At 39.0% G+C, this 19,041-nt stretch overlaps 1 protein-coding gene across 3 annotated transcripts in view; it reads right to left on the reverse strand.

Moving 5' to 3' along the window:
* The window catches only part of gabbr2 (gamma-aminobutyric acid (GABA) B receptor, 2), a 968,818-nt gene that overhangs the window by 106,694 nt on the left and 843,083 nt on the right, over positions 1 to 19,041 (reverse strand). For all 3 annotated transcript variants that reach the window (XM_072575495.1, XM_072575496.1, XM_072575497.1), the window contains exon 12: positions 10,080 to 10,187. In XM_072575495.1, coding sequence (XP_072431596.1) covers positions 10,080 to 10,187 — 108 coding nt within the window. The remainder of the gene's footprint in view (positions 1 to 10,079; positions 10,188 to 19,041) is intronic.

The raw sequence follows: 19,041 nt of genomic DNA on the forward strand, positions 1-19,041 counted from the left end.
CTTCGACATTCTTCCTAAGTGTGGTATCTAGAGTTGAACACAATGTTTTCACTGAGGCTTAAAGGTTCATAAGAATTTACTTTGCATTTTATTCCTTAATTAATAAAGTAAAGCTTTAGTAAATTTTTATAGTTGTCTTCTCAACTTATGAATCCCTTCCAAAGACTTATATATTCGAACTTGCAGGTCCCTCTGCCTTCTGAAAATATATCATTTTCTTTAGGTTACCTCTCTTCATATTTTCCTTCCAAAACGCATCACTTCAGGCTTCCCTGCAATACATTTAATTTACTTTAATTTCATCAATCTGTGGAGACAAAGATCATTCAAAGCAGAAACTTCCTTAAGAATTAAATTAATTTAATCTATTTTCTCAGGTTGCAAGTCATTCAACCAAGTAATTTCCCCTCTGATTGAAATGTTATTCATTCCTTCTCCTCTTTTTCTGATTCTAACAATACACTAATCTTTCAGATTTGGACAAAATTTGCACATGAAACATCAAACTAATTAAACTAACTGTAAATTTCCCTGCACGCTCTTGTGAGAGTTGTAAAAGAGGAAGGAAGTGACAAAGATTGTTGTATAAATGATGCTGACCAGGTGTGAAAGGATTAAGGTTTCAACTTGATGATCAAAATAACTACAGTACATGTGAATATATTCATGGTAATGTTAATGGTGGAGCAATTCACAATTTCCCCAAGTGCAAAAAGATTTAGCTTGATTTTGGTTATTAATTAACTATATGTCTGACAAGTGCATTTTATTCTAGATAAATGTGTAAGATTAAAAGGCCATTGACATAGCCTTCATGAAAATCTGCATGCAATTGCTTTGCTTTCCTTAATATATGTTATGTGATGTGACCTTAGATTTTCATGGTAAATTTCCAGTCCCAGACAAATAATTACCGATTTACTGAATTCAATTTTACAAACCTGCCATGGTGTTGTTTTTGTCAACAATTTGAAATTTCTGAGGTCATGACCAGAACTCTGCACAACTTCCACTTTCTCATTTTTTGTTTTATCCCATTCCCACCACCCCAACAGAACACTCCCCCCTCCCCCACTGCAATAATAATTAAATTCAAAATACTAACAGCAGGAACATACAACACATTCAATTTAATAATTAGGAAAACTTTTCACTTGTGAAACCCATTGTCATACTAAGAAGCATCAACAGTCTGCCTATCAAAGAAACTCCTGATCAAAACTCCTCCTCATCATGGTCACAACTTACTGACCAACTCTATTGCCATGAGCACAAGGCTCTTTAAGAGCACGAAGGTGGCATTTAATTTTAAGATTAAGTTTTACTTGTAAGTCTTTCATATATTGGTTTCATCATGTGTGCAATATATATTGGTATTTGTTGAGATTAGCTACTCGGAGAGCTAAACATATGCGTATACTTCATGGTTGGCATCCATTGATGGTTAGAGGAGCATTAGGAACATTTCCTTTCTTATGGAAGATAAAGTGTTGTGTTTTTGAATTTGGTCCTTATTGAGTGTTCATACTAATGTCTATAGTTGTCCTCAGCGCTGTATGGGACACGGCTGAAACTCAAGGCTTCGCTGGTCCTTCCGGCTATGCATTGTAAATAATGTTACACAAGAACAAACTTTATAGGCTAATTGAAATGTCGTAGGCAAACTCAAAGTCCTGTAAGGATTCTACCAGTTAACACAGTGAGTTGAGCCCACATATGGACAGTACTGAGACCACGTCTCAGACTCCTCCTTTTCTTATTTTGACGGCCCTCCCCACTATATGAAGGGCTGATGAAGGGCTTTTACCCAAAACGTCGATTTTGCTGCTCCTTGGGTGCTGCCTGAACTGCTGTGCTCTTCCAGCACCACTAATCCAGAATCTGGTTTCCAGCATCTGTAGTCATTGTTTTTACCTCCCCACTATATCCCCCTCCATACTTTACTCCTCCATACTTCTGACCCTATCCTCTTTTCTCTGTCCTGAATCCCTCTTCCAATCCTCCGTGATCCTGACTCCAGCCCACAAAGCTCCCTCTTGCCAATCCCAAACATCCATGCAAGAATGTATTCTCCTGCTCTCCTCTAGAGTTCAACAAATTGGCCTTACAACACCTGCACAAGGCTGACAGACCCATCCACCTTTAAACAATGGGGAGCAGGATGCTACAACGTCGACTTTCACTGCTGACTTCATCTTGAAGGTAGGATTTTCCTGAAATGATTTTGCATTGATGAATGAAGTGCAAATTTATTACAAATATGAATTTGCCATGGGCTAGAATAATGCTTGAATAGCGGCTGACTTTATCTCTGTACCTTAAACTGTCATTGGGATGTCAGGATTTTACATCCAGTTAATCAAATCCCTCTGTATACCATGTTTCTTGCCCTTGTACACTTCATAAACTACCACAACCAGACTGTGCTGCAATTCTAGTAATAAAATCATTAAGCGATCAAACCTTCTAGCATTAATTTTTTTTAGCATGAGCATGCATAAAAAAGGATAAGATTAACCAAAAGGCAATGTTGACAATTTACCATCCTTACCAATGCTAAACCTAAGTAGCTACTCTAAATTAAAGCTATCAAGTGTTATATAACAAGCATATCCAGTTAGAAATTAAAAAAGACAAAAAACATGCAAGAAACATGGTATATGGAGTAACTTGATTAACTGGATGTAAAATCCTAACATTCCAATGCCATCAAACAGAAGGGTCAATTGTTACCACTGTTAACATGGATATCTTATGGTACAGTAGGTGGTCCCCAGCCTCTGAAACAGAAGCTCTGGGTTTGATAGCAATGACTTGATACCAAGTAAGGTATGTTCATTACATGGTTAAACAAGTTGGGTACCAACCTGAAAATTGTTCCAACGTGTGTTAATGGTAAGAGAGAATGATTAAAACATGTGATAGAAAGAAAATTGGGGCCTCTACCATCACTATCCATATTCCAGATTACAATAAGAATGCAAAAGGTTCAAAATGCATAGCAACTCAGGCTACCCAATGATCTGTAACACAGCAGCACCAGCACATTTAATGTATATTTGACAAAATAATGACCCAGTAAAAATGAAAGAATAGTGATAAACATCGAGGTCAGCAAGTACATGTGTGCAACAGGAATCTTCTGTAGAGTATTCTAGTCTACAGACTCGATGGCAGATGAGACTACAGGAGGATATTCAAAGTCTGTCACTATCCTATTGGTCTTAATGTCATCTAAGGCCTTGGACTGGTTAGGTGTTGAAGGCTTCAGTCATGTATCTTCTTTCCCATATGTTTGCCATTCTTTCTTCAAAAGATAATAATCATTGTCTTGTTGATTTGTCAATAAAGAGTGCTTGCTTTTCCATGGTAGTTTCTATAAACTTAATTGAAAATCTCAGTTCCCTCTCTCAGGAGTTTCTTTTTCAAATTTAAGCCTCATCACTTACTGCTTTTATTAACTAATCGTCCATGGGGACCGTTGAACCCTGGATATTTCAGAGTCTTTTTCCATTATCAAAGAATTTCAGTTTACTGTTAATTTCTGAAGGCTTGTGAAATTTTCTGTAATCATTTCTTTCCCAATGTCAGAGATTTGATAGCACCGTGTGACTGTTAATAGTTGAGCTTTTTGTTTAGTAGGCTCTTTTTGACTTCGCCAAATCTTGCTTAATTTTAACATGGTCATGCTTCACCTTTTAAACATTTCTATTCCTCAGCTCCAGAACGTCTAGTTTGGGTCGTTGCTACTATACTGAAATGAAACTTGGTGACTTCTGCGGATGCTGATCCAAACTCAGTTGTAGACTTCAGATAACCATTTTGCAAATTAACAATTTCTGAACGTTCAATGTTGGTTTGATACAATTTGGACTTGAGTGCCTGCTTTTCGTTGGTGAGCTTTTTATTAGCTGTTTGAAAGTGTTGAACTACTTTGTAGGGCTGGTTCTGAGTTTAGGAGTTTTTCTTTCAATATATCATGGTCACCTTAATTTTCTTTGTATGTTGTTGTAAGGATGTATTGCACTTGTGTCGCTAGAGTTAGGCTGCTATCCAACATATCGGAAGCTTCAATGCCCATAAATTTCTGTCAACGACCTGAGATCTCCTTGTATTTTTGAAGATCCCATAAGATTTCTTAGATATCATAGCCAATTACCTGTCTGTAGTGTATTACTTCACTGGGGTGGTGAACTATAAATTCAATCCTGCTATCCCCAGAGTCATCACAAAAGTTAAAGATTCTATTGAAGCATGCAAAATTCTCCAATTTACTTGATTTTTAAACCCAGGTTGAGAGAAAGTACAGACCAGGTTTCTGAACTTAACAAGAATTAGAGGATTTGCTGAAATGATTCTTTTGCTGATCTGAATGCTGCTACTTGATTGTTATTCTCTGGATGCTTTCGCTTATTTGCAGAATGCACAGGGTAACTGGTTCACATTTATAAATGATGTTTGAGTTATTAATTATAAGTCACAGTTTACAGTCAATCCAGAACCTCTGCTCCATTAAATTATCCCTTTCAGCAGAAACTTCATTCCTGAAAGTGCAAACTAAGTTCTAGAATGCTGTCTTATAACTGGCCACATTCATCCTAGGTAACTTTCTCCCCACCACTGTTTGCAGTCTTATCTTCCAGGAGAAACAAAGATGATCAATATTGCCTTGTCGTAGTCCTCAGGATGGAGGTTCTATGGTGCAAACTAATGCACAATAAACTTCAAATTCAACCGAAAGAACTGTGGATGCTTTCAATCAGAAACAAAAACAGAAATTGCTGGAAAAGCTCGGTGGATTTGGCAACATCTGTGAAGCCAAATCAGAGTTAACGTGCCAGGTCCAGTGACCCTTCCTCAGAACAGGACCCTGCCTCAGGTTCTGCGGAAGGGTCACTGGATCTGAAATGATAACTCTGATTTCTCTTCACAGATGCTGTCAGACCTGCTGAGCTTTTCCAGCATCTTCTTTTTTTTGTTTCAAAATCACTTTCAGTTTACCCTGGAACTGCTAAATGAATAAGTTTCAAAACAATATAAACATCCTTACTTTACAATGAAGAGTGGTGATTAGGAATGACATATAAAGTACTGGTGATTTCTCTCCCATTACAGCAAATTGTAACCTGCATCTGCCATCTCATTTTGATTTTAATCCCTTGTTCTTCCCATCTGAAAGGAGGTCAGCTGGACATTTTCTTCACCTCCATGAGAGCGTTAGATCTGAAAGAATGTTTATGCTAGCTCCTAATCCAATTTAAAATTCCTGTTGTCAATTATGATAGCTGCAAACTAGAATTCATCTTGTGAGTTTGGGTAATCAGGTCAACTGTAATCCTACTGTGGGCCTGTTATATCCACCTAAACGATTTCATCCTGCTCCTCAGTGTACTCTAATGCTCAGACATTACAGACCAGTCTGATCTGTTTCTAATCTTTGGTGCTGTTGAGCTAGCTGTGAAATGGTTTCTCCTTTGGCACTCCTGATTGTTTGGAATGGAACTATCAATGGGAGGAAACCTGTTGAAAATGTATAGGTGCTAGTCAGATCAGATCCAATTGGCCTGCAGTCAAACTAGTCTGTATGTCCTAAATTAATCTCTTCTTTTCAACTTCTACATTTTTTGCAATAAAACTGTTAGATTTGTTAAATTGTGTCAGATGTGAGTCTCAAATTCTTGAATTCTCAATTGTTCAGATATTAATCACTCAAGAATCTTGCATCCTCCCTAAAATGTGGTGGCCAGAATTGGATGCAATCCTCTATTTGTGACCTACAAACAGATTTATATAATTTGAGTATAATTTCCCTGTTTTTTTGTTCTCATTCCTTCTTTTAACAAAGCCAAGAGCCTGCTTTGTTAACTGTTCTCTCAATACATCCTGTCACCTTTGAAGATCTATGCAAATAAACCCCTGGGGTGCTCTGTCCTGATAAACTCTTACAAATGCATCAGTCAGTCTGTATAGCCTCTTCCTCACACTTCTCTGGATTAAATTCCATGTGGCACTCGTCTGCAGAGTGTGCGAGCCATTCTATATTTTGTTGGAGCCGATTGTTAACATTCTCAGTCGTCCTAGATTGGATTAATTAGTTAGTTTTAAACTTTTGCATTTTATTCCAATGTGCAACTCATTATATATATATGTACCAGAAGAAATAACTGTGAAACTATCACTGACAATTGAGTGACATTAATGTTTGCCATCCTTATCTGAAAAAATAATTATTTCCCTTGATTTACTGCCTGTCTTTCGTCCAATTTTTTTAAAATCTGAGATGACACTGACCCTCCTATGCAATGCACATCAATTTTATGAACCAGCATTTTATATGGTATTTTGTCAAAGGTATTTTAAACCCCTAAGGAGAGCATCTATTAATTTACCCTTGAAGCTTCTCTGTTCCTTATTCAAAATGTTCAATTATCTAAATGTGTCCCTTTGAAAGGTGAACACTAAAACTGGATTTCAATTCATTTTTCTCAGTCTCTGGTCTCTACTCCCTATGCCAGCTCCCTATACATCACTCCCCACAATAACACTGCTCTATTTAATAGGAGGAAATAGAAATATTACAAGTTTAGATTTAAAACTGGAAAGAACATTTAAAACTTTAACTACTTCCATACTAATAATGTTTCTAGTCATATATAGTTGGACATATCGTGAGCAGCAGCACAGACCCATGCCTCACCAACTCTCATCAAACATTACTTAAAGGAATTATGAACGACATTGAGGTTAGTTGTGGATTGATGATTTTTTCAGGCTGTTACGACAACCCCACATGGTTTTGATACTTTTTATATATGTAAAATTGCAAAAGTCACATGCATTCTGGGTAATCCAAGATGGAAGACAGGAAACTTTTGTGGCTGTCAGAGCTGTTCCTTTTTTGAGGTATTTTAGGTGTTGGAGGTGATTTCCTTGAATTCCAGAAGCAACAATTACTGTTTTATATACTGTTACATTGTGTTGGAACTTTGGGAGACAAAAGATCAAAACAACATCACTTTGATGAGGAGAAAGATTGACAAAGGCACTGATCACATGGTCAGAGAAAGAAACCAATACTGCTGTGTGGTGCAGCAGTGAATCTGCAACAACATTTAAAAGGCATCTGGATGGGTATATGAATAGGAAGCATTTAGAGGGATATGGGCCAAGTGCTTGAAAATGGGACTGGATTAGGTTAGGATATCTGGTTGGCATGGATAAGATGGATGGAAGGGTCTGTTTCCGTCCTGTACATCTCTATGACTCTGTGAGTTCAAAAGGCTTTGTTCTGCAACATGTGTACATAAACAAAATATGAGTGCAATAATGGGCATTCTCTTCAGAAAACAGTATTACTTGTTAATTATACATTAGTTCTATGGTGGTGGGTACTAACTCAGGGTTTACTTGTATTCCTCTATACAGGAACATTGGAGAAGTGGTGCTCCTTCCTAATATGGCAATTGAGCAATAATGAATACATCAAAAAGAGATACTTGTAGGCACATTCTGAGGTGCTTGGGCCAGGAGGTTATGTTTGTAATATTTGGTCTTTAAGTAAAAGCTTAGACCTGTATAAGGACTATACTCCAGTTCAGTCCTTCACTATAAGGGTACCTGAAGTGTGATATGAGTGGGAGGATGAGCAGAGTTGGACAAACTGCTTGAAGGTGGAGGAGGAAGTATAGATGAGGAAGAGGGGAAAGGAGAATGTTGGGGGGGGGGGGGGGGTTGGGGGGTGGAAGGGACGGGCTTTCAGCTGGAGGTCTTAGCACCAAGCAACCTTCCTACTTGAACCTCAGCAACAAAAAAAAGAGAAACACTTGTGCTTAGGTAAGGATGACCTCATTCAAATCTGGCAACTGCTACTGCTACAGATATATCCTTACGGCAGGATACAGACAGCATTATTAGTGACTGTAAAAGTGACTGTGGCAATGAATTTTTGTGTCTTTAATGCTTTGCAGAATGAAGCCAGATTTGTTTGCAACATCCTGAAATTTTCCATCCATTCTTGTTCAGAATGATTGTCATGTGTTTGAGCATAGATTGCTAGACTGATGGGTCAGACTGTAAGCCCCATTATTAAATAATAATCTACAGCTATGGAGTCCTCTATGACTCTATCATCTTCTGAAGACACCAGTTTGAGCTTCTATTCCAGTATTCAGAATGCTGCTTTTGCTGTAATGGAAGTCATTACATAACCATCAAACATTACATCATGGTACGGTTGACACGAATGTGAAAGGAGTTGGCCACACACTCAAAAGAACGAGCTCCAACTCTGGGCATTGTACCTACATTGTACTGGACTTCTCTATGCTTCTTGACAGTGCCAGCTGACTTTCTGAAGGTTTCAACAATGCAGTATACATTTTGTTGTATATATTGCTCAGCATTCTTCTGTAGGCAACTCAATTGAACCACTCAGTGGAGTTTTCTGCATCGGAATCTATGTGCAATCTTGTCCTCTGAGTGCTACAGCTGTCCTGGTTGAATAATTGGCAAAGTGTACAAGCTGTGGACTTAGGATATGAGGCCAGGTATGAGGGTTTGGTGAAGCAAGTGAACATTAGTTATGGCTTCTGATTTATAGAGACTGTTGGTAGATGAGTGATGGGGGTGTGGTAAATGGAGCATTGTGGAGTTAGTGGTGCATTTGGTAGGATATGACCTTATGATGAGAGCAATCAATTTCTTGTCATACTGCATCCAGGGTATTGGAGTATGATGCCTGTCATTGGTTACTATGGCTATCTACTCATGATCTTATTTTCCTTGTGACTGGATCTTCTCCTGGTCTCAGCAAATGTAAGACTTTTCTCCTATTTTCCACTTCCTCCACAGCCTCCAGCAAACAGCAATCACAGAAGTGAGCACAAAGCATGAAGTTCACCTGCATTACAATGAAGGAGCATAGACTGATTCAGGTATCATGACCCACATGCCCATTTATTCTGTTAAGCCTCGAAAAACTGAGCTCAAGGGGCAGAGCTAGGAATGAAGGCAATAATGACAGTATGGCTCAGGAGAGCGGCTAGGAAGGCTGGAAGTGGCTTGGCCTTTGTGCTGGTGGGAAATGTCAGGGAAGACTGATGAGGGATGGAGTTGAGAGTGTGGTGCTGGGAAAGCACAGCAGGGCAGGCAACATCCAAGAAGCAGGAGAATCAATGTTTCGGGCATAATCCCTTTATCAGGATGAGGGACGGAGTAAATTACGCAGCAAGGGACATCAGTGCAGAACAAAGCAAACAGTTTTCAAAACAATTGGCAAGAAAGAAAGACCAAGTTACAACTTACTTTGAAATGAATCAATGTGGAAGAAAGAAGAATTAGACTAGGCTAGTTGAGAGTATACATTTGAGAAAGCATAAAATAAAGAGTTCAGGAGAAAAGAAATTGAAGAAATGTTTAATACTAGATTCAGACTAAGGTTAACCTACTGGCCTACCAAATAAGAGGAATAGGTAAAGAAAAGGTAAAATAGTGGGTAACGTATGCTACAGATAAAACACTAATGGAAAGATTTATCAGCTTGCATTGCGGCATTACATATTTAAAACACCAGAAACAGTCACCACCAAATAGTCTTTGTGTTTTATCAGACGCAACAAGTACCAAAAAACCTACAACCCTGTTTAAACTGTACCCACAGAAAATTTACATAATAGCTTTTGATGCATGTTATTAAATTCAAACACATTCACACAGTTTTAGACCTGTTTATTGTACTTCAAAGTATGCAGAACTGAAAGGTAACTATTTGTTTTCTGATGTGACAAGGAAGGATCCAAAGCAACAGGAAATATCTTCCACTTGGCTTTCCGAAAGACAAACATTGTATTAAAAAAAAGTCAGTCTAACCTCAGGTTTCCTAAAGAGCATGTGTGACTATAACAGGTACACCTGTTGATCTAAAGGGATAGACCAAAGCACACACAACTGCGAAATAACGAATGAGCACATATCAAACTACCTGCCCTTATAAAGCAACACATTTTTAAACCTATGAATGCATAGCATCATAAGAAATCTGATGGAGTATTAATAAAGGATGAGTTTATTTAGTCCCCTACCTTTTTCTTCATTTTCACATTTTTAAATATGGCATGAACTCTCCATGTTTTTGCAAACATGGCTCCGAATGCTGTGGTGTAGCCAACTGTAAGAATCCAGGTTCTAACCTGAATGACAAAAGAAAGACTTGGATGAGTACAAAGAATAAAAAAAACCTTCAATTTGTCCCTAAAAGCAGAAAACATTTACTATCATAGAACATTACTTATGATAAACTGAAGTATTTCACTCCATTAACATTCAGAAAATTTACATTATTATATAGAATTACATATTTCACCTAAAATCTTGCATCATTCCTTGTGGATGTTGCCATTCAAATCTTACCCTCCACAGGTAACAACAGTAATCCAATAGCATTGCTATTTTTCCTTTGACTTGTCTTTTGTGAGTTTTAAATATGGTTCTGTCCTAAACATCTGTTATGAGACAGGCCAAAAGAAAGGCCTAAAATTCTATTAAGGGTTATTATCAAACAAAATTGCATGCTCCAATATTTTAGCAGAGTCTTTTTGAGAAAGAAAAATTAAATGCCTTCATTGAAGAGGGAAATGGCTGCATGCTGGCACCTTCCAATATGAACTCAGAAGCATTAATTTCTCATTTAAATAAAAAGTCAGAGGTATTTAGCATATTTCTGAGAATTGTTTTGTGAATCTTGTCGAAGAAGGTGCCATTTCTATTATGACCTTCACATACTTCTTCGGCAAAACACATTTGCTGAAACCAAATGTAATTCTCTGAGGTTGTTTTACAGCACTGTAGTCAATTTCCAAACAAAAACAGATCAGACAATGAGTAGAAAATCAAAAAAGACAAAATAAATTGGATCTCAGAATAAGATGGATATTCTGAAAAGAGCTATTTAACAATTTAACATAAAAATAGACATTTCCATTAGTTGAATTTTGTAAATAGCCTGCAAAAGAAGAGAAACATCAGAAAAGATCTTCACAACAAACAGGACCTGTCAAGTAACATGGACAGAAATTGTATAATAAATAAAAGAGGCAACAGCTTGGTGACTATGTCGCTGGGTGAGTAATCCAGAGCCCCGGGTTCAAATCTCACTACGACAGATAGTGAAGTTAAAATTAAAATAAAATCTGAAATGGTCTTTATTAAAGACCATGAAAAACACGGACATTGCCCATTATCATTAAAGAAAAAATGCCTTCTAGAGAAGGAAGTCTGCAATCCTTACCTGATCTGGCCTACATGTGAATCCAGACACTTAGCAACATGGGAGACTCTCAAATGCCCTCTAAATGGCCAGGCAAGCCACTTAGTTGTTTCTAACTGCTAAAAGCTTATAAAAAGAATGAAACTGGATGGTATGCCTGGCATTGACCTGGACACTGGAAATGACAGTGGCAAATTTGATTCTGCTGATGACTACATCAGGCAGTTGGTTGACTTGTCACCCAGTTTTAGCACACTCCCTGAGATGATCATAAGAATGATAAGAATTTCTTACTATCATCTGAGAGAGTTTGCTAAAACTGGAAGGCTGGTCAACAAAACTGCCTGAGTTGGTCATACTCATGTTCCAGACAATACCAGCACTATCCTAGGTAGGTCCTGTCCCACTGTTAGCATACAGGTATATAGTCCAAAAAGGATTTGCCCTGGGAATTCTCATCATTGATGAAAGACTTCATGAAGCCTGAGGGCATCAAGTCAAACATGGGCAAGGAAGCTTACTGCTGATCACCACATTCCACACCATCCTGCCACTGCACCCACCCATGCCAAACTGGCTGATGAATCAGAGTCTAGATTAGAGTGGTGCTGGAAAAGCACAGCAGTTCTGGCAGCATCCGAGGAGCAGTAAAATTGATGTTTCGGGCAAAAGCCCTTCATCAGGAATACAGCTAGTTTTTACCTTTTTACCTGGCTAATGAATCAGTTCTTTTAAATGTTGAGTAGTACTTGAAGGAAGCTCTAAGGGTGCCAAAGGTGCAGAACATACTCTGGGTGTGTGACTTCAATGTCCATCCCCCATATTGGCTCGGCAGCACCACTGCTGCTGGTTGAGTTGGTCAGGGCCTGAGGTCACTGTCGCAAGACTGGGTCTGTGGCATGTGATGAAGGAATTATTACATACTTGACTACTTCCTCACCTGTCTGCCTGCCATAGCTGCAAATCTCCAAGGCCAAAGTTCCATTTTCACAAACTGTGTGGCATCACCTCCTGTGCTAAAGGCAAGAGACTTTGAATAGATCCGCCAACTCCATACAGGAATCCACCGCAAAGAAAACGTGCATCATCCAATCGTGGGCCAATGTTATTTGTGTGTGCCAACTACACAGGGAGACTACTTCTTACAAACTGGTGTCAAAAGGCAACATCCAATCCAAAAGTGGTCAATCTTGAATGTACCTCCTCATCTTTCCAGGCAGATGGATGCCATCATTGGTGTAAATATGTATAATTGTTAAGAACAAGAATGGCTCAGCTATTATGCCACTTTTTGCAACATAAACACCAACATAAATAGCCTCACACATGAACAGCAGTCAACTTGGAGAGGTATCTGAAGACTGCTGACATCTATTTGAACCAAAGCCAAACATGAGTCACCATCTTCCACACAAGAGTTTAAGAGGAAAGAATGGGGGGGGCAAAAGTGTGAAGATTGGCCTTATAAACACAGACTGAGAACATAAATAGGAAATGTAATCTTCAGATTTTTAAAGATCTATTTAGTAAAGCAAACAGTGAATATTTGTTGATGATAATAAAGTTAGAGTCATGGAGTCATAGAGATGTACAGCATGGAAACAGACCCTTCCGTCCAACTGATCACATATCCCAACCCAATCTAATCTCACCTGCCAGCACCCGGCCCATATCGTTCCAAACCTTTCCTATTCATATACCCATCCAGATGCCTTTTAAAAGTTGTAGTTGTACCAGCCTCCATTACTTCCTCTGGCAGCTCATTCCACAGACATACCACCTTCTGCATGAAAAAGTTGCCCCTTAAGTCTCTTTTATATCTTTCCCCTCTCACCCTAAACCTATGCCCTCTAGTTCTGGACTCCCTCACCCCAGGGAAAAGACTTTGTCTATTTATCCTGTCCATGCCCCTCATGATTTTATAAACCCCTATAAGGTCACCCCTCAGCCTCTGACGCTCCAGGGTAAACAGCCCCAGCCTGTTCAGCCTCTCCCGATAGCTCAAATCTTCCAACCCTGACAACATCTTTGTAAATCTTTTCTGAACCCTTTCAAGTTTCACAACATCTTTCCAATAGGAAGGAGACCAGAATTTCATGCAATATTCCAACAATGGCCTAACCAATGTCCTATACAGCTGCAACATGACCTCCCAACTCCTGTATTCAAAACTCTGACCAATAAAGGAAAGCATACCAAACGCCACCTTCACTATCCTATCTACCTGCAACTTCACTTTCAAGGAGCTATGAACCTGCACTCCAAGATCTCTTTGTTCAGCAACACTTCCGAGGACCTTACCATTAAGTGTATAAGTCCTGGTAACATTTGCATTCCCAAAATGCAGCACCTTGCATTTATCTAAATTAAATTCCATCTGCCACTCTCAGCCAATTGGCTCATCTGATCAAGATCCAGTTGTGATCTGATCTGAAGGTTTGAAGTGTTTCACAGGCACTTTCCTAGCTGAGATATCCTAGTGAAGTTAGAACATTAGTACCTGCAAATTGGCAAGTAGATCCTAACTTCAAAGAAGGGGATCAAGTCATCCTACCAATGTCCATGCCATCGGTCTGCAGTTAATCATCAGTAATAAGATGGAAGGTGTCGTCAACAGTATTATAGGCATCACTTACACAACAATAATCAGTTCATGATGCTTAGTTTGGGTTCTACCACTGGCACTCAGTTCTGGACCTTAGTATAGCCTAACATGGACAAAATAATTGATTCAAGAGGGGTGATATGAGTAAATGTCCTTGACGTCAAGACAACATTTGACTGAATGTGTCATCAAGGAGTTCTGGGAAAATGTCAGTCACTGGGAATTTCAGGGAAATGTCTCCACTGATTAGAGTTCAATAGTACAAAGGAAGATAGTTGTAGTTATTAAAGATCAATCATCACAGTCCCAGACCATTGCTGCAGGAGTTCCTTAGAGTTCCATATATCTGCTGTCCTTGCCCTTCCGTTTGTTAGAGATCACAGTTTTGGAAAGCGATGTGGAAGAAGAAGCCTTGGTGAGTTGCAACAGTGTGTCATTTTCATCAGTGACCTTTATTCCAACGTAAGGTCATAAGTGAGGATGTTTGCTGATCATTACACAGCATTCAGTATCATTTGTAACTCTTCAGATAAGGAAGGCATCTGTGCCAATATGCAGCAATAACCCAAAAAACATTCAGATTTGGGCCACTAAGTAACAAGTAGCATGGGTGACACACAAGGGCCAGGCAATGAGCATCTTGAAGAGTTAACATTAACAAGAAACTTAACTGAGCCATTGAGGCATGAAGTCTGTTCATCATCAATAAAGCACTAATCAGGATTATGATGGAACATTTTCCACTTGCTTGAATGTGTGCACTCAAGGGGATCAGCACCATCCAGGACAAAGCAGCCTGGTTGATTGGCATGCAACACAGAAACTTGAACATTCGCACTCTCCACCGTCAATGTAGCGTAGCAGAAATGTGTTTTATATATATGACACACTGTTGCAACTCACCAAGACTGCTTCTTCCACATTGCTTTCCAAAACTGTGATCTCTAACAAATGGAAGGGCAAGGACAGCAGATATATGGAACTCTCCCAGCTGTAAATTCTCTACCAAGTCCCATGCCATCCTGACTTGGAACTATATCAATGTTTGTTCACTGATTTGGATATTACTTACCCACAGGGGAATGTTTCTGGCGGGGATAGCTGTAGAAAAGGGCAGATTTTCAGCAGAGCCACTTACCATCCACTCCTGAGCTTACCTCTACAATACAGAGGGTGGGCCTGGACTACAATTGGCAGCTCAATGGACTCCAATATCACACTGATCATAACATAAGATGGTTGGCATTGGCACATGGACAAGTCGGTAGCCCTTTGTTTTTAATGTGTTTATAACAGTAGGAAGGATCGGGGTAATATTTTTGGAGGGTGCCCTTAGCCCACTGGGAGCACCTCCCCTAGAAGAGAGCACCCCCTTCCTTTCTAGTCACTCATATTTTAAAAACAATACCCCAAAACCTCTCACTGCACTCCAGTCCCCAACCCCCCAATTCCTAAGCAGGAAAGGTAGTGTTATTTGGATATCCAAAAGGCATCTGAAAAGGTACCTCATAACATATACAAGATACAAATTTAAGTTGTTGAGACAGATAAACTGGCATACATAGAGAACTGACTGACTGATTTGAAAGAGTCAGGATAAATGGATTATTTTCAGAGAAGCAAACATGGAGGTGGAGTGTCATAAACCATCGCTGCAAAGGCCTCAACTATTTACAATCTGTAAAACTAACTTAGATGAGGGGATAGACTGTACTGTAGTTATATTTGCTGATGATATCATGGCTGATAAGAAGGTAAGCTGTGAGGAGAATACAAAGAATCAACATAGCAATATAGATAGGTCAAGTGAGTGGGGAAACATTTGACAGATGAAATACAACTTGGGAAAATGTGAACCTGTCTACTTTGGCAGGAAGAACAGAGAAGCAGCATATTATTTAAACAGAAACAGACAGCAAAATGTTGTGATATAGATAGACTAGGGTGTCTCTGGACTCAAATTACAAAAACCTCCAGCAAGTAATCAGAAGACAAATGGAATTTTGGATTTTATTGCAAGAAAGATGGAGTATACAAATAGAGAGGTATTGCTGTAAGTGCACAGGCTATTGGTGAGACTACACCAGTGTATAGTTTTAGTCTGTTTATTTAAGAAGGGATACACTTGCATTGAAAATGTTTCAGAAAAGACTTACTAGACCAGTTTGTGGAAGGGGGACGGGATTTATCTTATGAAGGAAGATTGAGCAGTTTGTGTCCATACTTACTGCAGTTTAGAAGAATGCAAGGTCATCTTAGTGAAACATATTGATTCTGAGCAGGGTTTGACAGATTAGTTTACTTACAGATTACTTACAGTGTGGAAACAGGCCCTTCGGCCCAACAAGTCCACACTGACCCGCCGAAGCGCAACCCACCCATACCCCTACATCTAACACTACAGGCAATTTAGCATGGCCAATTCACCTGACCTGCACATTTTTGGACTGTGGTAGGAAACCGGAGCACCCAGAGGAAACCCACGCAGACACGGGGAGAATGTGCAAACTCCACACAGTCAGTCGCCTGAGGCGGGAATTGAACCCAGGTCTCTGGCGCTGTGAGGCAGCAGCGCTAACCACTGTGCCACCGTGCCACCCAATTCTCAGGATAGATGCTGAGAAGATGCTTCATCTTATGGGAGATTCTAGCATGAGGAACATAGTTTTAAAATAATGATTCTCCCAATTAAGACTGATGTGGAGGAATTTTGTCTCTTTGAGGGTCATAATCTTTGGAATTTCCTTGCCTCGCCAGAAAATTATGTTTTACGTCTCTCTATTCTTTTGTTTAAGGTTTTGAAGGCTGGGTGAAAATCTCAATTTTAAGGAGAACTTACTTCTTGGTAGATTCAGAGTTATTCTGTCATTTAGTGAGCCCCTTTGAATTCAGAATTTTTTAAACCATTAGCCTAGCAAATTGAAATGGGTCAGAGAACAGCATGAAAAAATACAGAGCTTAAGAAAAACACTAATTTCACACAATTAGCTTATAACTTTCTTCAAACTGAAAAATATCTTATGCATGCAGTAAAACTAACTTTTGCAGTTGTGTAGAGTCTTCATGGCATTAGTGAACTATTGTTTTAATTATAGACTTGCAATCCTCAGGTCGGGAGTTCATTTTCCATGATGGAAGTTCTTTTAATTACATTGTATTCATTTAAATTTGTGTCTGTAGCTTAGCTTATACTTTCGTGTATATTATGCAAAATAAATTTTAAATTTAAATCCATAATTTAGTTTTGGAAAGTGCTTTTATATATACGTGTAATTAATCACACAAAATAGTAAATCAGTGATAGCAATGGCTTGAAATAGACAAAATTCTACAAAATTAACGGTTACATTTTTAACAAGGTCATTAAGGTTTAATATAAAAATAAGCTCACCACAAAGGAAAATGTTGCCTCTCTCCTGAAACAAAAATAATACTACAGGAATCCCTACAGTGTGGAAAGGCCATTTACAGGCCATTCAGCTCATCGAGTCCACACTGACCCTCTGAAGAGCATCCTACCCAGACCCACCTCCCTACCCTATCCCTGTAACCCTGCATTTTCCCACAGCTAATCCATCTAGCCTGTACATCTCTGGACACTATGGGCAATTTAGCACAGCCAATTCATTAACATGCACATCTTTGGACTGTGGGTGGAAACTGATAGTACCCAGCCAATATCGATGCAGAAAGGAGGAGAATGCATAGACAGTCACCCAAAGCTGGAATCAAACCCAGGTCCCTGGTGCTGTGAGGCAGCAGTGCTAACCACTGAGCCACCGTGCTGACCAAAAATACTTTGATCTTTTACAATTATCATTAAAATAAATAGGGAAAGTCTCTGTTTCATTTCACACTTTATCTGTCAACTACCTTCATAAATTCTTTGCTAATCCTATTTTTCACCATTAATGTTTACCAATTTTTTTGAACAAAAACAAAATAGCTCTTGTTTTCAATGTTAAGATCTCACCTTATGTCCTTGTAACCCAAATTCAGTTAGATATTAGTAACTGCATAATATCTACAAAGAAGACAATTATTATCATCTAGTGTGATAGAGAAATGGGATATTTATTGATCTGAATTCTCTTATGAAGTCTAAAGTCTCAACGCCATTACATTCTGTGACTCACACGAAAACAGTTCCTTAAAGTTAGAATCAGGTGAACTTATAATGGACAACAAAGAGATAGCAGGCCAGTTGGGTAAATACTTTGGATCTGTCTTCATTAAGGAAGACACAGATAACCTTCTGGAAATGTTAGGGGACAGACAGCAAAGCATGAAGGAGGAACTGAAGGAAATCCTCATTAGTCAGGAAATAGTATTTGAGAAACTGATGGAATTAAATCTCTGAAAATCTCCACAGCCTGATGCTCTGCATCGCAGAGTACTTAAGGAAGTGATCCCAGAAATAGTAGATGCATTCGTAATCATTTTCCAGCATTCTATCAACTCTGGAAGAGGTCGAATGGATTGGAGATTAGCGAATGTAACCACACATTTTTGAGAAAAGAAATGAGAGAGAAAACAGGGAATTACAGGCCAGTTAGCCTGATGTCAGTGATGGGGAAAACGCTGGAGTCAATTATTAAGGATGTAATAACTGGGTATTTGGAAAGCAGCAACAGAATTGATTGAAGTCAGCATGGATTCACTGAAGGGAAATCATGCTTGACAAATCTTCTGGAATTTTTTGTGCATGTGATGGCCGAGGGGACAAGTGTGAATCAGTAGATATTGTGTTCCAAACAAAGCCTTTTGACAAGGTCCCAAACAAGACATTAGGAAGCAAAATTAAAGCTCACGGTATTGGAGATAATGTATTGGCATTGATAGAGAACTAGTTGGCAGACAGGAAGCAGAGAGTTGGAATAAACGCATCCTTTTCAGCGTGGCAGGCAGTGATGAATGGGGTACCACAGGGTTCAGTGCTGGGACCTCAGCTGTTCACAAAATACATTAACAATTTGGACAAAGGAATTGAATGTAATATCTCCAAATTTGCAGACAACACTAAGCTGGATGGCAGTGTGTTTTGTGAGGAGGATGCTAAGAGCCTACAGGGTGACTTAGACAGACTGGCTGAATGGACAAATGCTTAACAAATGCAATACAGTGTGGTTAAATATGAGATTAGCCACTTTGGTTACAAAAACAGGAAGACAGA

The sequence above is a fragment of the Chiloscyllium punctatum genome, chromosome 8 (assembly GCF_047496795.1).
Source record: "Chiloscyllium punctatum isolate Juve2018m chromosome 8, sChiPun1.3, whole genome shotgun sequence".
Classification (NCBI taxonomy): Eukaryota; Metazoa; Chordata; class Chondrichthyes; order Orectolobiformes; family Hemiscylliidae; genus Chiloscyllium; species Chiloscyllium punctatum.